General features: G+C 36.8%; 1 protein-coding gene and 2 long non-coding RNA genes across 7 annotated transcripts; 2 read left to right on the forward strand and 1 right to left on the reverse strand.

The window, feature by feature from the left end:
- Window positions 1-252: 252 nt before the first annotated feature.
- Window positions 253-15120, reverse strand: LOC125280474 (tumor necrosis factor receptor superfamily member 14-like). 3 transcript variants are annotated; one of them, XM_048211039.1, is made up of 9 exons: window positions 14920-15120; window positions 8497-8757; window positions 8289-8414; window positions 6454-6609; window positions 6252-6339; window positions 6006-6178; window positions 1123-1130; window positions 950-986; window positions 253-741 (listed from the first exon to the last, which is right to left on the reverse strand). In XM_048211039.1, exons 2-9 carry the CDS (start codon window positions 8621-8623, stop codon window positions 599-601), a joined length of 858 nt encoding a protein of 285 aa, XP_048066996.1. In that variant the 5' UTR covers window positions 8624-8757; window positions 14920-15120; the 3' UTR covers window positions 253-598. The 3 variants fall into 3 exon arrangements, with proteins under 3 accessions (XP_048066996.1, XP_048066993.1, XP_048066994.1); XM_048211036.1 differs by having other exon boundaries at window positions 8497-8851; XM_048211037.1 differs by lacking the exon at window positions 14920-15120 and adding an exon at window positions 10815-10874 and having other exon boundaries at window positions 8497-8851.
- Window positions 2110-5048, forward strand: LOC125280479. 3 transcript variants are annotated; one of them, XR_007187621.1, is made up of 5 exons: window positions 2110-2245; window positions 2345-2452; window positions 3590-3679; window positions 4456-4570; window positions 4661-5048. It is a non-coding gene; the product is annotated as an uncharacterized LOC125280479 (long non-coding RNA). The 3 variants fall into 3 exon arrangements; XR_007187623.1 differs by lacking the exon at window positions 4456-4570; XR_007187622.1 differs by lacking the exons at window positions 2110-2245; window positions 2345-2452 and adding an exon at window positions 3068-3145.
- Window positions 15121-17729: 2609 nt separating the features above from the next.
- Window positions 17730-19393, forward strand: LOC125280477. Its single transcript, XR_007187617.1, has 4 exons — window positions 17730-18176; window positions 18330-18358; window positions 18687-18759; window positions 18853-19393. It is a non-coding gene; the product is annotated as an uncharacterized LOC125280477 (long non-coding RNA).
- Window positions 19394-21160: the final 1767 nt, after the last annotated feature.

The raw sequence follows: 21160 nt of genomic DNA on the forward strand, positions 1-21160 counted from the left end.
TGCACATCTGCAACTTTATTATGTGTATAATTGTGTATTATATGTATAATCTGTACCTTTTGTTTATCTGTAAAGTATATCTAGTTATATTCTGCACTGTGTGGAGCACTCTGTCGGTCTCACTCTCTCTCTGTCTCACTCTCTCTCAAGACTTTCACTCGCCACGGCGTGTAAAACAACAGAAAGAGAGATTGATAACGGCAGTCAGAAGAAAGAAGGATGTCATTTTTACTGTCACTCTCACAGTCGCTGTATTACAAACACTCTGACAGCAGCGTTAACTGGTTTATTTGTAATTTAATGCAAAGGTACTATAATACAAAGTATAGTGATATAAATGTACATACATTTTTTTTTTTTTAATGAAAATATAAAAAAAACTTTGCAGGATTTACGATGGTGATGACCGTTAAACGCGGCGCCTTGATAGTTCCACTCTTAAATTCAATCTTTTGTCATTCAGACAAAGTCTAAATAAGTCTTGCATTATCCATTTCTGTCCACTACTTGATAAAGTAAATAATACAGATGTAATTCTAATGTCAAGAGAATGTTTGTTTTTATCTACTTTTTGCTGGATTGGAATTTCAGGTTTAGCTCATTTGATTTTCTCCCTGATTTGGAGACATTTCTGAGGAGTCTCTAGACTGGAATCAATAGTGACTGGAATCAATAGTGATTCCCGATTTGTTAGGACTTCTTCCAATCTGTTTGGCTCAGCATTTACATAGTCACCAACAACTGAAAGCACAGTGAAGGAAAGCATTAGCTACTTCAGTTCGCACAAGCTCAGAGAATGTTTTCCATTGCTTTCTCACAGTCAAACCACTGAAGACCGAAATATTATTGAATAAATCACAACTGAAATCTAATATTATGTCAGTTAAGTTTCTCATCATGTACATGAGCTGATTAACTGTGATGTATCTATATGATTTAGTACTCTTACCCATACTGGCTTTTTCCTTGGAATAATTTCCTGTTTCCTTTTAACAAAAAAACAAACAAACAAACAAACAAAAAAACAAATAAACATACATCTTGTTTTTTAAAACATAATAAAAGAAATTTGTTTCATTTTTTTCTCTTTAATGTGAAAAAAGAAATAAACTTTTATTATACCTGTGTTCCTGCATGAACAGAAGGAAGACAAAATAGTAATTCAATCATTAGTATATTCCTCACTGCAACACTTTCTTTTTTTCTCATTGTAGCAAATATATAGTGCACTCTCAGAAATAAAGGTACAGTGAGGGTACAATTAAGTACTTTAAGGTACAAATTTCACAAATGTGCCAGCAAAGGAACAAACATGTATCCAGCTGAGTACCAAAAAGTACCTTTCCAAAGAAAAGGGGTACACAATGAAATATGCATGGTGAAAGGTACATATATGTACCCTTTGAAAAGGTACATTGTCATATAAAGTAATAGTTAAGGTACAACATTCACAAATGTACCATTAAAGGTCCTATCGTGTTCCCATGGGGTACTTAGAAGTACCTTTTGGGTACACATCCTGTAGGGTACAAAAAAGTACCTTATTCAAGTCAAAGGGTACACTTCCTGTGGGGTACTAAGAAGTACTTTTCAAGTTACAGGGTACACAATCCTCTGGGGTAGCAGCTACTTATGCGTGCCTTTTCTAAGACTGATAGAGCTTGTCATAATTTGTAAATGTGGTATGTCTTGGACAGATTGACACAATAAATGTGTTATCTCCTGGGCGAGCAGTTTGTGTTTATGAAAATAAAAACAATACATATATTTCATATGGTAGCACATAAAAAGCTCTATAAATAATGAATAATCATTTATAAAAATAAATATACATTATATATATATTATAATTTATTACACGAAATGTTAACGGCCTGTTTTTTTGTCGGCCAATCACGTCACGCCTCTCGTCTTTTCAAACTGCGGCGGATCGCGCTCTTTTCACTCCGGCCTGGTTTGAGGGGAATCGCGATGCTTTGGACCGTTCCGTAAGTTACGGTAGATAATACTTGTTAAAATGCGTAGTGCTGAAAAAAACGATCATAGAAATAGTTAGCTAACAAATATGTTGTTAATTAGTTGGAGAGTGGCGACGTGCGTCGAGCTGTGTAGCGTTAGTGAAGTGTTAGCCAGGCAGAGCGCACGACAAGCTGCCCAGCACACCAGATCATTATAAACAACTAACGTTAAAAGAGTGCATTATAAGTGAAGGATTTAACGTGGAGCGTTTGCTTTGCTGCATCAGGTACGTTCACAGTGCTCCTGTGATGTGTTTTGCGTTTGACCGAGTGAAATGCTGTCTGTTCTCATCGCATTACTTTCTACGGTATGAATTTTCTTCAAGGACGTTGTCAAGAATTTGATTTGATGTCGACAGAGATGAAGGTTTGACCGATTTCACGTCAAGCATAGGAGCCCTACCACAAATGCTGGAGAGTGCCGTCAAATCCAGGTAACGTATTTTGTTTTTTGTATAGTAAATGTATTTTTAATGTGAGGATATTTTAGATGACTTTTTAGGCAATATAATTTGCAATCTATGTTCTGTCTGTCAATCTATCTTATGCCTTGGTTGTTGTCAGCTGGCCTCTAAATTTCTCATTTTATAACTTATTAACATGCAGCTTACAACATCATCTGACTGTTTGATAGATATTAGAAATGAATGTATTTTGTTGAGATCAATACTTTGTTCTTAAATTTTTTGTTCTTTGATTTAATCAGCAGTGAAGATGAACATCTAAGGGGACTCCCACAATGGCTTGAGTACTATTAGGGCTGCACGATTAATCGCATGAGATTGTCATGCGTGTCTCGTCAGTAAAGCCGGTTCTGTGATTAGCGGTAAATGTCCATCACCTGCTTTCAAATGGAGCGGCACTTAATAGACAGAGCCGTAGTTCGCGGACAAGCTACGCAATGTCGCGTTCAATATCGATATGAATCGCCTTCAATTATGAACGCGATATTGCGTAGCTTGTCCGCGAACTACGGCTCTGTATGTTAAGTGCCGCTCCATTTGAAAGCAGGTGATGAACATTTACCGCTAATCACAGAACCGGCTTTACTGACGAGACACTCATGACAATCTCATGCGATTAATCGTGCAGCCCTATTACTAATGCTGCTCGGATATGCTGTGTGTGTAGGTCTCATTGCATTTCAGTATTTACTTATTTTCTTCTTTTACATAAAGTTATAAAAAAATAATTCTACTCACCCTCATACTGTTACAAACCTGTGTGAGTTTCTTCTGTTGAACACACAAGAAGACGTTCTGAAGAATGTTGGTAACAGGACACTTGATTCTATCCATTGACTTATAGTATTTTTATATATTTTTTTCCCAACTATGTAAGTCACAGGCTACCGTCAACTGTCTGGTTACCAGCATTCTTTAAAAATATCTTTTATGTTCAGCAGAAGAAAGAAACTCATGCAGGTTTGGAACATGAGGGGGAGTAACAATAACATTTTCATTTTTTGGTGTAATATCCCTTTAAGATATTTTAATAGACAATGCAAAAGTTGATATATTTGCTGATACTGATATATTTTGAAAATGTTTCCTCTTTTGGATAAATAACAGATGGAAAGACTGAGGAGTTGAAAGCTGATTCTACCCTGGAAAGGAGTAATTTTCTCTTTTAGAGGGGATGGAAGACCAAGCAGATACTATGTAAGTGTGAAGTCTTTACTTACACGCACATCTCTTGTTTAATTTATCATAACAAATATTCATTAATATGACTTGACGTGAAGGAGGACAGATGCAGGTAATTGCACATGTTGATCTCTGACTGTTTAGGTTTCTTTAGTGCAAATCTATGGAGCTGCTGTAAATACATAATAATGGTAATGGTACACATTCAAGTCTTAATGAAAAAAAAAAAAACTCTTCACCCTTACTAACTTATTTAACCTTAAAAACACATGCATTGAGTGTAAAATGTGGACAGTTTAGTCTTAAAAAAATAAATAAAATAAACTTCATGGTTGCCATCCTCTGTGGCTGGCTTGTCAGTATTGTAATATTGTGGTTATCACAACAACCCTAGGCCCATAGGCTGCTCTTAATTAGGGCTGCACGATTAATTGCATGCGATTGTCACGCGCATTTCGTCAGTAAAACCGTTCCCTGATTACCGCTAAATCGCCATCATCTGCTTTCAAATGAAGCGGCATTTAATAGACAGAACCGTAGATCACTGACAAGCCACGCAATATCAAGTTCATATCGCAGATGAACGTGATATTGTGTGGCTTGTCAGTGAACTACGGCTATTAAATGCCGCTCCATTTGAAAGCAGGTGATGGCGATTTAGCGGTAATCAGGGAACCGGCTTTACTGACGAAATGCGCGTGACAATCGCATGCAATTAATCGTGCAGCCCTACTCTTAATCCTACACTTAAACATTTGTTGCATCTCTAGTCTGTTTTCATTAATTTTCAGATTAAAAAGTGCTACACAATGATGGTTGTTCTTGCATATCTTCTGCCACCGTTGCATGGAAGTCGATGCAATGTTAAATCTGAAATTTCATTTCTTTCAATTTAATTTTGTACCGGTAAGTTTTACATGGACCGTTATTTTTGTAATGATGTCTTGATGCATTATAAACTCCTAAAATGTATTTATTTTTTCCCTTAACTCTTAGCGTGGAGCCACTATTGCATCCCTCTGCAGCAGTTTTGAGACCGCATCAAAGACCAGACCACAGCCGATCTACATTGGAAGTTTGAAGAGCACAGCATGACAGTACATCATTACGAGGATTGACAGAGTAACCATTCCTGTGGATGAGGGCCTGATGTGCTGTGGACAATATATTCTAGGTGTGAAACTTGTCCTGTCCACCACAGATTAGTTTGGTCTTTTCTTTCTAAGACTGGAGCATCTAATATTGAAACACCACATTCTCTTCTTTTTAAAACTGACATCGTTTCGCTAGAAAACAACCTCTTCTTCAGCTGTGATTGCGTACAGCCCGTTTAAACACTTCAAAGACTTTTAAAACTGCATTGATTTGGACTTAAAAACGATGGTAACCAGTGAACTCCATTGTTAGAAGAAAAATCCAGAAATGTTTTCCTCAAAAAACAAAATTTCTCTCCCACTGAGGAAAGAAAGACATGGATATCTTGGATGGCATTGGGTGAGTAAATTATTAGGAAATTTTCTTTTTGGGGTGAACTAATCCTTTAAGCATACAATGAACACTCACAGTAGCTTTTAGTCAATATAAAGCGTTATGTTATCTTATGTTATGTTCTTACACTGCAGTAAGTAATGCATTCATAAAGTGATTCTCTATTAAAGTTGTTTAAATGTGAAAAACTTTGTTTATTAAAGTTTATTGCAAACGAAGATTGTGGTGTGCGGTCGTTATTCTCTTTCCAGTATTTTAATTTGTACAGTTTAACTTCTTTTAAATCATTGATTGTGGGAAAACAAAACATTGCTTTCTTTTGCTCTCATTCTTTTCTATTTATCAAGGACATTTTTGCCACTTTATAGGTACAATTGCATCGTCGCTGGGGTGGTACCCCTAACGAGAACAAATTGGTACCATCTAATGGGGTACATTTTTGTACCAGTGGATTAAGGTACAAATGTATTGCTAAGGTACCAAATTGTCTCTCAAAAGGTACAATATAAAAGGGTACCATTGCTGTACCTCGGGGGTACCACCCCAGCGATGAGCCATTTGTACCCTCATAGGTACATATTTGTACCTAAAAGGCACAAACTGTAGGGGTACTTCTTTGTACCCATTAATATGGTACAAGTTTGTTCCCCTTGGGGGTACTGCCCCAGCGACGAGCATTTGTACCTTTTTTTGGTCTTTTCTGTACCTTTATTTCTGAGAGTGTGTATATGAGTGATTGTCAAAAAGTAAATCTTTTAATCTGGCTGAGTTTGCATTGAAAAAACAATTATACGTAAAACCACTGTATTTCTAATACTACAAAAACATTCTGAACAAATTCAATAAAGCTTACCTCTACCAGATCGTCTCTTCTTTCGAATATGTACAGTTGTAAAACTTACTACTGCAATTATTATTATTAAAGTAACTGTAACACCAATAGCAATGCGTGCAGTAGTATTTCCACATTCACGGTCAGATGATCGTGTTCCTGGAGTTGTTTCAGTGAGTCCCAGAGCTTCACATCTGTGAATAATATCCAGGATCAGATGAAGATGATGATCAACAGCACACACCAACAGTATAAATGAACACTTACTGTGTGTGTGGTAAACAGGATGAAAAAGAGCCGTTTGAATATGTGTCAGCTTCACAATCCGCACATACTGTATCTGTGGAGGGAGTTCCTGTGAAGACAATGACATACAGTTACAGAAAAGATATTGTGTTTGTTTCCTAAACTGCTGCTAATGCAGCACAGATAACAATAAAAAGCATATTTATATCATTTTATCATTTACCTGCTTGTTTGATATATTGTCCAGGGCTGCATTCAGAGTGTTTCTCAGCGTTTCTACAGCTACCTTTATTTTTTTCAATGCAGTAGAATTGTTCCCGTGGCTCACAAACAGTATCTGACCACCAAATACAGGCTTTTTTCACTCTTAACCCTCGACCTAAGATAGAAATGAGTCAACAGAAAACATATTACATACAGTACTGTTAGGAACAGTTAACCCTGAACAACTAGCTTGTATCTCTTCACATGTTAAATCCCCTGCATTAAAAGATTCAACAGATTCAAATTAATAAAATCTATAACAACTATTTAATTTCCAGATGAACATACACTATATTGCCAAAGGTTTTGGGATGCCTGCCTTTACATGCACATGAACTTTAATGACATCCCATTCTTAATCCATAGTGTTTAATATGGAGTTGGCCCACCCTTTGCAGCTATAACAGCCTCAACTCTTCTGGGAAGGCTTTCCACAAGGTTTAGGAGTGTGTTTATGGGAATTTTTGACCATTCTTCTAGAAGCACATTTGTGAGGTCAGGCAGTGATGTTGGCGAGAAGGCCTGGCTCGCAGTCTCCGCTCTAATTCATCCCAAAGGTGTTCTGTCAGGTTGAGGTCAGGACTCAAGTTCCTCCACACCAAACTCGCTCATCCATGTCTTTATGGACCTTGCTTTGTGCACTGGTGCGCAGTCATGTTGGAGCAGGAAGGGGCCATCCCCAAACTGTTCCCACAAAGTTGGGAGCATGAAGTTGTCCAAAATGTCTTGGTATGCTGAAGTAGGGCTGGGCGATATATCGCATGCGATTGTCACGCGCATTTCGTCAGTAAAGCCGGTTCCCTTATTGCCGCTAAATCGCCATCACCTGCTTTCAAATGGAGCGGCATTTAATAAACAGAGCCGTAGTTCACTGATAAGCTACGCAATATCGCGTTCATTATCGAAGGCGATTCATCTGCGATAATGAACGCGATATTGCGTAGCTTATCAGTGATCTACGGCTCTGTCTATTAAATGCAGCTCTGTCTATGAAATGCGCGTGACAATCGCATGCGATATATCGCCCAGCCCAATGCTGAAGCATTAAGAGTGCCTTTCACTGGAACTAAGGGTCAAGCTCAACCTCTGAAAAACACCCCCACACCATAATCCCCCTCAATACCGTTCTCCTGGCAACCGCCAAACCCAGACTCATCCATCGGATTGCCAGACAGAGAAGCGTGATTCGTCACGAGAACACGTCTCCACTGCTCTAGAGTCCAGTGGCGGCGTGCTTTACACCACTGCATCCGATGCTTTGCATTGCACTTGGTGATGTAAGGCTTGGATGCAGCTGCTCGGCCATGGAAACTCATTCCATGAAGCTCTCTATCCACTGTTCTTGAGCTAATCTGAAGGCCACACGAAGTTTGGAGGTCTGTAGCTATTGACTCTGCAGAAAGTTGGTGACTTCTGCGCACTGTGTGCCTCAGCATGTGCTGACCCCGCTCTGTGATTTTACGTGGCCAAACACTTCGTGGTGAGTTGCTGTTGTTCCCAATTGCTTCCACTTTGTAAAGATACCACTAACAGCTGACCGTGGAATATTTAGTAGTGAGGAAATTTCACGAATGGACTTATTGCACAGGTGCAACCTATCACAGTACCACGCTTGAATTCACTGAGCTCCTGAGAGCGACCCATTCTTTCACATTTGTAGAAGCAGTCTGCATGCCTAGGTGCTTGATTTATACACCTGTGGCCATGGAAGTGATTGGAACACCTGAATTCAATGATTTGGAGGGGTTTCCCAATACTTTTGGCAATATAGTGTATTTAAAGGGAAACACTCACTTGCATCACACACAGTACAGGCAAAGCATTTTGAGAGGCCGTTGGGTTCATCAATGAAAGTGAATTCAGGGCATGGAGCACAAGTTGTGCTGGTGTCATCTGTGCAGTGGCTATAAACACGATTTCCTAAAAAGCAGTACATAAAAGTTATTTAATTTCAACAGAAACCACTGTACTATATGGTATAACTTTTCATTAGCAGTCTTACCAGCAGCACACATTGGACAGCATTGCCCATTCATCTCATATTCAGCATCAGCACATCGACACCAGCAAAAATCATAGTGAAGTGGAACAATAATAGTAAAGAGAACAATAATCTTCAAAGTGAACATGTCACATAAATGTCAGTGGAGGCTCATCAGCTAATATGAGCATTGAAGAAACATTTCCTCAGCTTGCTGTGACATTAGTAGATCTGATGGATGATTTTACAGCAGCTGACAGTATTGGGGGGTTTTGTTGAAAACTGAGAGACACAATGACATTAGTTCAAAAATCAGATCTTGTGCAGGCTGTTTCCACAAGCATCTTACAGATATTTCCATTCTTTGTCAAACAAACTGAAAAAAGAAAGAGAAGAAGAAAAGAATCAGCTCACGTTGAACTTTTTTGGGTTATTCTTCAAATAAAACGGCACTTTTGTCTTGAGAATATTTAGGATATAAATCTCTGAAAACACGTTTCACATTCTCATGAGTTTACTTAATTGTCTGCTGTGGACCTGCATCAATGTTGTGAATTAGCTCAAAAGGGAAATATTAATAATTATTCATAACTCATTAATTATGAATATTTGAATCAGTTAATCAGATTAACTTGATGTAGCTACATTAAAATTACAATCAATCAATCAGTTCATTCTGTGAACACTCAGTATTGATTATTAATTGATTCTAAGAGAAGGGCATCTTTTATGGTCACAAAAAAATAATTCTTTCTTAGCATTTACTGCACTTAGAGCTTGATCTAAGTGACAACCATGAGCAGACAGGAAGTCAGAACCAAATATGTATTGTGCATTTTATTAACTAAACTAACAAACACATACATAGACACAAGTCACACGTACATAGGTAAAATGAGAAATGAAAGAGTGGAAACTGAAGTGGGAACAGGAAATGGAGCCATGAAGAAAAGTCAAAAACACGCTGGAAGGACCATCAGTTTCCTCAGTAATATACACAAATTATAACTAAATTGCTATTTAAAGGGGCTCTATGTAGGAATGACACCCAGTGGTTGAAATAGGTACTGCGGTCCAAATTCAAAATATTGTAAGCACGCCCCCTCCTTCAAAGACAAGGGTTGCCAGCTTGATGACCCACATTTTGATGACCCGCAATTGACAATGAAAGCTGAGGAGACGTACACACTGTAAGCTGATGAGTTGATTTATCTGTGTTTTAATATGCTATTGTTCATAGAGATTTTTGATGGATGCAGAGGCTTTTTGGTCAGGTAGAATCTGCGATTCTCTGACCCAGTTTGTTTGCTGGTTTCCATGGCTGCAATACGTGGTGTTTTCCGCCAACTGGCAACCTGTGATGTTGAAATACTATTGGATAAACTGGCACAGACATTCCGACACGGAACGCACATTTCAAAGTAGAATATCTGGCTGTAGCATCGTTTTTCTGAGAAACAGTAGCTGAACTTAGCATGTTTCCTAAATATCTGCAAACATATTGGGATATTTTTATGCTTTATTAAAGTGAAAATCTTACATATAGCCACTTTAATGTTCAAACGTACGATACTTGCACAATGCCCTAGCTGTTGAGGACCATCGGATCTGCAGGCTGAGGAGAAATTCTTGATGGTTCGGTCTGAAGTAATCAATATCTTCTGCGTTGGATGAAGAAATATGAAACAACTTAAGCTGTTAATTTGACTCTTGTAGTGGGAAAGAGTCTTTTTCTCTGGGTTAAGCACATTGTGGGGGCAGGTCAAGGCCTGAGAAGATGCCAGCAGGAGTTGTCTTGGGACAGTCGAAGATGCAAGAGAGAGGGAGGAGACTGTGTGCTGGATTTTAACCTATGGTGCTGGTCTCTCCTTCTCTGGGCCAATCATATCCAAGTTTTCAAAAGGAAAATTTACGATCCTTTAAGCTCTAGCAGGATATTAGCATAAGACATTGGATTGGATGTTTGAAAGAAGAATCTTCTAGATTCTTATAATACTAATGTGTCACAGAGTTAGCAGCATGTAACATAAATTACCAAATGGGGAAACGAAAGTTGGAGTCCATCGATACCAAACATGATACCCATGTGATTTTAGTGAACCATACAGTAGAATGCAAAACTGAAACATTAATACAAAGGAGCTCGAAAGAGAGAAGTAACACAAAAACCAAACCCTATAAAAGGAAAATCATGAGAGGGGAAATTGGATACATGTTTATACATATCTCATGTGGTTATATATAGAATATATAGGATTAAAAGGGTTTATTTGTCCTTCTCAACAAGAATTAAAGGGATAGTTCACCCTAAAATGAAAATGTGATGTTTATCTGCTTACCCCCAGAGCATCCAAGATGTAGGTGACTTTGTTTCTTCAGTAGAACACAAATGATGATTTTTAACTCCAACCGTTGCCGTCTGTCAGTCGTATAATGCATGTCAATGGGAACTTCATCTATAAGAGTCAAAAAAAACATGCACAGACAAATCCAAATTAAACCCTGCGGCTCGTGACGACACATTGATGTCCTAAGACACGAAACAATCGGTTTGTATGAGAAATCGAACAGTATTTATATCATTTTATACCTCTAATGTCCAACTGCTTTGAGCGTGCGCACAGCATCCGACGCTTGAGGTGTGTACGCGACTGTAGCATAACAATTGTTATACAAATGGAAGTAAACCACTAAAAAACATGGTTTTATTACATCAAAACATTTTATTTTGTTACTTTTCATAAGGGCAGCTTTACAAATAAAAAGGACACATACAAAGATCTTGTTCACATACCTCAGTTGGATGTGGGAAAACCACAGGCACAGCTGAAGGGTCATGAAACCCCAGAACACATTTTTTGAGCTGTGAACAGATATGTATAGACTAAACATCATTGAAAACACTAAAGGTACTCATTAATTTTATTTAAAAGTTGAAATTAGTTATTTTTGCATTTTTCAGAGTAATTTCTTTCTTCCGGTTTGAAAAGCAAAATCTGATGTCATCGTGTACTACCGGCAAGATCAGGAGTGCTGGTTGGTTCCAGTAAGGGCTGGTTGAACATGCTGACGTCAACAGTTTCTACATTTATTCATGAGAAAAAGCTCATTTAATCCAATCACTGTGCTGTAGTATCCATAAGATTATAATTGCGGTACTATGCATGAGGAAGTATCACTTCTCTTGCCTCTATTGTCATTCAGAGACATGGGTCGGTGCTTGTTTCCTCAATGCTTCAACACAATGTGTTGTTTTGCTGTGATCTACCAGCACAAATGGAAAATATTTCATATACATATATATTCATTTCAGCGGACAATTCAAATGTCACAAAAATGCTGTTCATTCACCTCTGCCTGCGCTGCGAGCCGTGTGTATATTTCCTTCGGTACAGCAACACGAGTGTTGTTTGTATTTTGTCCGCGATGCGTTCAGAACTGGAGTCTGAATACAAACACATTAAAAATACAATTGTTAAACGCGGAGCGTGCAAGTGATCGGTTTCAGCTCCGCTGATGAGTTTAACAACACTAGCCACGTGGCTCATAACTCATACAGAATAAAGTATCCGTGTTTAAAGTTTTTATTTCACACATTCTCCTGCACCAAACATGAACCAGCATTGTGTTTGCATACATATTTCATCAAGTCTTCTTAAAATTAAATATATGAGCAAACTGGACACTGATACAGTGGTGTAGCCAATCTGAACACGATGCCTTCTAACAGACAAAAGACTGATTTAGATCAAAAATGCAAAGAAAAATGGAGAAAAAATAAACAGTCTTTATTCTTTGTGTTAAACTATGTGTCGTTTATCATGAGACTGTAGTGCTCGCAAACGTAATTAAAGTATTACAGTTTTTTTCGATTGCTAAACGACAGTGGGCACAACTGGAGTCACATGTGCAAAACTCTAAGTACAGTCTGCACAGCAGCAGTTCATGTGGACCAAACTCTAGTTCGTTTTTCATTGCTTGAACACAGTTTTCAAAACTCTACATACTTATCCCATGACTTTAACCACAACCTGCACAACACTGTGGATTTACAGCACTTTGTTCAAATGCTAACACACTGCTGTCAAAACTGTGACCCACACATTCAAAACAGAATAGATTTCAGCCTTGTGCCTTTAAAACACTGCTGATTGTAATTTTGCAGGATTAGCCCCTCAATTATTTGTTCGAATTACAGTATGTACTTTTAGTTTCTACCTTTTTTTTCTCATTACTGTAATTCCGTAAATTACTACAGACTATTGAAGCAAACTGCTCATTTTCATTTACCTTAAAGAATTGTTATGTTCTAAAAATATAAATAAATCATGTGAAAGAATGTCACTCTTTTCTTTGAAGAAAATATTACTTTGTATGAAGTCACTGAAATTGTTCAAACTGTAAAGATGAAAAGTTTGTATTTTCTGTGTTGGAGTTTGATGCTAGTGTTTTTACTCTCAGTGTGTTCTGAGTGACAGTGTGTGTTATCTCAGTGTGTGTGTGTGTGTAAGTGTGTGTGTATCTCAGTGAGGGTTGTGCATAGTGTTTGGCTGCACTGAGCCTGTTTTGAGTCATGTGTTAACTGTTTAGCTCAGGTGACTGTTGGTAGTGCAGACTGTAGTTAGAGTTTTGCACATGTAGCTCCAGTTGTGCTCACTGTCGTTTAGCAATCGAAAAAAACTGTATTAGCCTTTTTAAATATTCTTTCGCATTTCTCCCTTGTGCTTGGGTGTTTGTTGTCATTTTTCTTCATGCTCATATATTAATATTCATTATTGTGTATAATGAGTGTGTTGTATGTCTCTGTTTCACTGGTTCTTTTCTCCCACTTTTCCAGAGCTTTACATGCCCATTTTTACAGAGGTTTTCCAGCTCAGAGGTGTGAATGATCAGGCTAAAACAGGGGGGTTCATGAGCCTTTAAGTCGTACGTGATCCTCTCCTGGGTATGTAAAATCATCCAGGGAAAAATGATCGCAGCAGACCCTCAACAACTTTAGTACGTTAATGTGTGTGTTGATATCCAGCCGAAGAGCAATCAACCACACCTTCAGGTGAGCAGACTCAGAAGTTGGGAATACGTGGAAAGTCACCACTCCAGAATGAGTGCGTGCGCGAGAGAACATAATCTTTAAGTTTTAAGTCGGTTTGAACAATCCAGATAAGCGCAAGTGCCATTTTGATTAGCAATGTTTGTGCACTGTGTAAACAATGAGTGACGTATACACGCGAGAGATCACTTCCGACGCTTTAAACTATGCCAGTTGCGTACACACCTCACACACCGGATGCTCAAGGCAGTTGGACATAGTGGTGTTTTAGAGGTATAAAATGATATAAATACTGTTCGATTTCTCGTACAAACCGATTGTTTCGTGTCTTAGGACATCAATGTGTCGTCACGAGCCGCAGGGTTTAATTTGGATTTGTCTGTCGTGTTTTTTTTTTACTCTTATAGAAGAAGTTACCATTGACAACGGTTGGAGTTAAAAATCATAATTTGTGTTCTACTGAAGAAACAAAGTCACCTACATCTTGGATGCCCTGGGGTAAGCAGATAAACATCACATTTTCATTTTAAGGTGAACTATCACTTTAACTCAGAGTCACATGTCTCTGCAAATTCTTTCTGATCATACATTTTCAGTTTTCCTGTGTCCTGTAACAGAAGACCTGCTTCTGCCTTGTGTTAGTTTCATTTAGGGTGTTAGTTGCAGTTTTGGGGGATGTGTTCACAGAACATTGTTAGGAGAGTTTTCTGGATTATTCATAAAATATAATGAAAAATTGTGAAGATTGGTCCAGACGCTATATCAAATTCTGTTATTTGTAACATTTTCTTTAAAACATCAAAGATATTTCCACCACAGTGTCATTTCCACTAAATAAATCAAATATATTGTTCAATAGCATTTTGTGATGGAAATGATGGTTGCAAAATTTCATTTTTAAACATTTTTGGGAATAAAACAGATGACTCTTTGTTTTAGGTACTGTAAATGCAGAGGAAATGCAGTGATTTTAAAAACAATCAAGTGTTTTTACATAATAAATACTAATTTGGAATAAATAAACATTAATTCATATTTTACTATCGTGGATTTTCATATTAAAAGTGTAAATTAAGTAAATCACTAAATCAATTTTTTTTATAAAACTGCACATAAAAAGCAAAAAAGCATTTTAATAGAATTTAAACCCTGAAAACACGTGGGAGGAGCAAAAAGAGGAAATAAGGAAAATTCTTTCACTTTAGATCTTTAGTCGAAATGTGAATGAAACTTAGAAATAATACATATATCAAAGCGACTAAAAGATAAACAGAGCCATTAATTGGTCAGTTGTCGACTGACTTTAAAATACTGACAACAAAAGCCTGTTGTGTGCCGTGATTATTTAGTAGTTTAAAGGTTTTCCTTTTTAATAAAACACTAAAACTACTTACCAGCTGATAGAATAGAGTAATTTCACGTCTGTTTCTTTCACAAAACACTGGTCAGTTGTCAGAGCGAAATATCGAGAGCTGACAGCAGGAAGTTGCAGCACTGACAGCCGACAGTACCTGACAGGTGTGGAGACAAACAGGTGTAACGAGATTCTGACTGCAGTGTCCGGTATTCAGTTCCTGTAGAAACTGTTCCAGTGGGTGGAGTATATGTGAATATTCATGATGTTTTCCCGGTTGTGGGCGTTTGGATTATTTCGAAAAAGTAATGAAGTTAACCATTAACTGCAACAGTGTTCACATGTTCAAAACAATGAATAGTTTGTGTAATATGATAAATCATCTTTGCTGTTTTGCCTGATTGATTACAGATATTTAGATAAACAGCAGAGCAAACAATCAGCGAATAAACTATTCTCATCTAGGCTAGTACAGTTTATTATTTGATGTCTTTAGCTTTTTTTATTCATTTATTTTATTTTATTTCATTTGTGAAGTTTTCAATTTAATTTGAATATTTTGGTTTGTAGCCTATCCTGTATGTTGCCATTCGGTGACTGCAGCAGAATGTTGACAACAATGAATGAAATAAACTCCTGTGTATCTGTGCTCTAATAAAATGTATATAAGCTAGCCTGATGGTGAGTATTTGTGTAACTCTTAATTTATTTTATAGTCAGTGTTTCCCAGCCTCCACATCCAAGTCGGTAAGGCTCAAACATTTTTCCTGTTTTTTTCATATACTGGATATTATGTAAAAAAAAAAATAATAATAATATTAACAAAGCAACATCAAAATCTTTCCTCACCTATTTGGGAAACCCAAGACTCCAAGTAGATTAGATTAAAGGTATAGTCCATCCAAACAACTTACCCGTTCAAAACCAGCATGTTTTCTTTTCTTCTGTGAGGAAGATATTCTGAAGAACATTGGGAACCAGTAGAACTAATTTTGGTGCCCATTCATTTCCTTTGTATGAAAAATACATTGATACATTTTTCAAAATATGTCCCATGAAAAAGTCATACAACTTTGAATTTCGTGAACAAAAACAGGTTGTATTTAGTTAATAAAATACAGTTTAGAATACAGTTAAAATACAGTTTAAAATACAGTTAACAATAAAATACAGTTTAGAGAAATAACTAGTACTAATAAATATTATATTAATAAATATTTCTCACACACACTTATATATATATATATATATATATATATATATATAAAGCATACATCATGTCTGTACTTTGAACATATGTTGCACTGAAAAACAACCTACTTACATGACGTGTTTTATAATGGTAAGTGAAATCATCCAAAATTTAATGACCCATAATGTTGTGTTAATCGTGTTTAAGATTTGAAAACATTATTTATTTTACCAGTACATACAATTATACCATTTCTGTTCTTCAACAATATAGGGCAGGGATTCCAAACGTTTTTGTCAGCCAAACTCTGTTGACCTAAAGACTCCCCCTGAGATTAATAAAGTTAATATTTCAATAATTCAACAACACTTTCATGTTCACTGTGCTCTGATGTTGGTTAATGTGACTGTGACCAGCAGGGCGGGCGAGAGCCGTGAGGGAACGGCGCGAGGCCGGTGACGCGAGTGTTAATGATCTTCACCTGTGAGGCGCACCGGCCTTGAGTCTCTCACGGAGGAGCTCCGGGAGCATAAAGGAGGAGCGACGACAGTAAAGGACGACAGAGGACCAGGCCATGACTTTATTTTATGTTTTATTATGTTTGTGTGGCCGGCAGTCGTCCGCGAGGGTCTGCCGGCATTACTTTCGTTTTGTTCTTTGTTTATTTTATTAAAGTTTTGTTGAATGTTCGCCGGTTCCCGCCTCCTTCTTCCCGTACATACGAACTATGTTACAGTGACGTGCATGTAAACAAATTAAATATGCCATATTTTTTAGTGTTTATTTAGTGTCAATAAAAATTACAGAGCAAATTATATACTGTTATTTGCTCAAACTCCACAGTGCTCTGTGAAATCTAATCCAGTCTAATGTAAATGTCTGTGATTGCTGATGTTGTATTCTAACACATCTCTTCATGTGTTTTTTGACCTCCCTGAACTATCGTTTGTGCAAAAGTCTTATGCTTCAAAAGCATGCTTTCATTTAATTTCAATATGTGTGGTATACGACGAAAATAAATAAATAAAATTAATAAATAGAGCCAAACCACAGAACCTGCAGATGATTTTAATATCAGTCTCAGGTAATAGTAAGGTACATGTCTAAATTTTTCTGCTCACTTATGCAAGTTTATTTTAAACAGCCACTTTTATAAAATTAAGTGAAATTTACATTATATCAATAAATAATTAATTTAAAGACATGCGTTGTACATGATGTTTGCAAACACAGTACATGGCTTTCTATAAAACCCATGTCTAGAAAACACACACTCTCCTCTGTAAAAACAAAACAAAAAGATTTAAGTCTTGTATGAATCAGAACATGAAATCACAGGTGTTGGTAATAAGAATTGTAACTCAAATGACATTTGAAAAGTAGTCCTGTCCAATTAGTGATATAGTGTCATGGTTCAATTTCAAATAAGTGTGACGTTATCATTTGCAGTTCAATATTTAGATAAGTTCATCAAAAAAATGCACTCTTAGCCCGGATTTTATATTTACTTAAACTATATAATTACAATATACTTAAAATATTTAAGTTTGATTGCATTACTTATAAAATATAAGTATATTCTACTAAATTGTGGATGTAATTTGAATGTGTTAATAAATTTAAGTTAAATGCACTTAAATTATGAAGTTTTTCTCCTGACCACGCCTCTTACACATTGGTTTACGGCAGGTAATGACGCCATTTTGTCGTGGTGTGTGTGAATTCAAGGAGCTGTTGATGAGAAGTTGGAACATTTGTTTTCGCAAGTTCTACAGACATTTTTTTCCAAACATTTGCCTTTTTATCGTTTCCCCCCCTGAGAGACTGTTTGTGAGCAGTGAAAATCGTTTGTTAAAGTTTAAACGACGGAACTGTTTTCTCCGGTTAGCTTGTGTTCTCTCTCGCGTGCGGTGGATCACCGTGCATGAACCCCTGATCGGCGAGTTCGACGCGCGTTATTTCGTCGTTTGTTTCTTTTTCACACGAGGAGCTGTTGTTGGGCGTGTAAACTTAGTTTGAACCTCTGGCTGTCGGCGAACACCGCGCCCGCGCCCGCACCCGCACCCGCGTTTCCAGCAGAGGAGGGAGGATGAAGCGCGAAAATGGTGAGTGCAATAATTTAACGACCGTGTTTTATTTCGACACGGCTTGAAAGATTAAGTTAAAGTTAATTAACGAGTTGAAAACAAAAACAGATATACTGTTTTATCTAGGTTCATAGCTTTCTTAACAACAGACTATCTTGTTTTGTGTTGCAGGTCAAGAAGAGATGCTTTGGATTAGAAGTGTAAGTATTGCCCTTATAACTGTGAAAAAGCTCAGCTATTTAAACATTATAGGCTCAAACAATGAAGTTATACAAGAACAGAACAATTTCCTTGTTTACATCTGGAACATATACATGTACATTTATATCACACGTTATGCACAATATGTACACTTATACAGCCTTCACCAAAAACTCCATATCAGCTGTGTGTCATGTGGGTTTACTGAGACCTGTTCTTTGGCTGATTATTTTATTAATCTGCATACTGCACAGTGCACAATTACATGTAAACCATAAAATCAGGTGCCATAATCAAGACTTTAACTTTAATGTTTGCTCCTCACAGAAAAGTTGTCAACGACGAGCCTGACATCAGCCTGATGGTACTTCAATGGCCAGCTCTTTCTACAGTAAACCAGGTATGTATTGATGCATGGAGTATTTGACAATACCATTATCTGATGCATTATTATATGATAATGTCTTTGTCGATCTTTGTCTTCCTCTACTAGGTTGCAGCTGACAAGGACTCATACAGGCAAACTTCAGTGAGAATCGTCTGTGTTGATCTATAAAGTGCTCAGCTAAACCCATCATGAGTGAAGATCGTCTTGGAAGGATGTTTGGTGATGGATGAACCGACCAACCTCAGGACTTCTGTGTCCTTTTTTCTGACTGATTTATGCCCTGCAACTGGACTACCCTAACTGTATGAAAAATACTTTATATTTTATTCAGCAGGTAATGCTCAACCTAGGAAAATGTGAGCTGGCACCTAAAATGGAATACTGCCACTATTGTGAACTCAGGAGTGTGAACAAACCATATAGTTTTGATGCAATTTGTTGTGATTCTGAGATAGACTATTTATGTGCTTAACAATAAGCTGATTTGTTAAAACTATTTTTTTCATGTTTTATAAGGAAATGTTTTCAGGACATAAAATGTTGTTGTATTTGGAATTGAATTAAAATAAAACATAAAATTGAATTAATGTACCTTTTATTTGCTTTTTTTCTTAATTTTGTAGTAAAATAGAAGTTGCTATAAATTAACTTGCTTAGTACATTGAACTTAACTATACTATGTGTAATAACTACAAAGTAATTAATATTACAAAACATTTTAAGTTAAATGAACTTGAATTTTTAAGTTCACATTACTTAATCATTACTTAATTTTTTTAGGGCAACCAGTTTCCTCAAATTTTTTAAGTAAATTCAACTTATCCGGGCTAACAGTGTGGGTAAACACAGTTGTGACTGACTGCTTCTCTGAGGAATGTCGGGGCTTCGAGGGGAGATTGAAGCTATAACTAACTATTAATTTTCAATTTTTTTGTTATTTCTCACTGACAAAATGAGTTGTTCAGCAGTAAACTGTACTAACCAACCTACAGGATCTGACGGATCATTGAACTTTTTTCGGTAACGTTAAATGTGGACTTCATAAGCTAATTAATAAATGTGAAAAAAGCAGATGATCGTTATCTGGCAGTTACTAATTATTTTTATGGGTATAAAATAATAATTAGCAGGGGAAAACTAATGACTCTAATTAATTATAGAGCACTGTCTACTACAGCAATCGATCTCCTGTAACGTTAGTTGAACTTTATTTAAAATGGCAGGACCATTTCTGACATTTTAGAGTTGTTTCTAGTGTCACATTATATTTATCTACATATCTATTTATCTATCTATAGTATATCTACTGAATTTGCCGTTTCAAAAATATTATTGCTCTATAAACATAACAGGATATTATTTTATATGTAGAATTTTAAATTGTGTATAATTTGTGTAGCCTATTTAAAATACATCAATGATGAAGTGGGCGGAAGTTTGATACCGCGACTCCGCCTCCGGGCGCCACTGACGATTCCTTCTGCGCATGCCCAGGCGCCAAACTGACGTTTTTGCGTAATGTCAGCGCCCATCGTCGTACGTTTTGCATACAGTTCATTAAGGCCCCGGTATACTTCAAACAAACTTCTTTTTCGTTCTTTGTTTAGGGGTAAAACGAAGTTCGAAATGCTACTGTAAACGAACATCTGACGCCGCCCACACTGCTGAGAGCGACGGTTACATGAATATGTAAATATGTGCCGTGCACTTTCTTCTCAGTAACAAAATAAACAACAAAATGAGAAAACAGCAAGCATTTATTACACAAAGCATCAGAAAAGCGTCTGATCATAACAACATGGGAATGTTAGCACAAGCTCTGCAAATTAGCACTCCGGTCACGTCACGTCTTCATATGGACTAGTTACACTTCCGGTTTCGGAAAGCCGAAGAATCTGTTATATCACTTAAAAACAACTAAGATATACAGTACAATCACATGAACCAATGGCATTTAAATGCATGCATGCATTGGTTAGAATAGATTAACGAACTCATGGTGCATACGCATATACAATGACAATAATGCAATAATATACAACTACGACACTGTTATGAGTTATGAGTTGTCTGCATAATATGCCTTGTGAACATTCACACGTTTGTGAGTGTGATATTTCTCAATTCTGAGCATATATTTTCACTTTACGATTTCTTTCCATCAATTATCTTTTTAGATAAAAACAAGGGCTGTGAAAAGATTGTGATTAATTTACATTTTTAACTGTAGCACAAACAGCTTAATATAGGTAGTTTAAGTTTTTTTTTTACCCCTGGTAAAATACATTTTCTGTTGTTAGACGAGACAGATTTATGCAACAGATGCTCTTTACTTGTTTCACTTGAACTAAATAAATGCAGTAATTAATAGAAACGCACAGCGGATATAACACTGAAAATTATGCATTTAAAA

This window comes from Megalobrama amblycephala, linkage group LG12 (assembly GCF_018812025.1).
Source record: "Megalobrama amblycephala isolate DHTTF-2021 linkage group LG12, ASM1881202v1, whole genome shotgun sequence".
In the NCBI taxonomy this organism is placed as follows: domain Eukaryota; kingdom Metazoa; phylum Chordata; class Actinopteri; order Cypriniformes; family Xenocyprididae; genus Megalobrama; species Megalobrama amblycephala.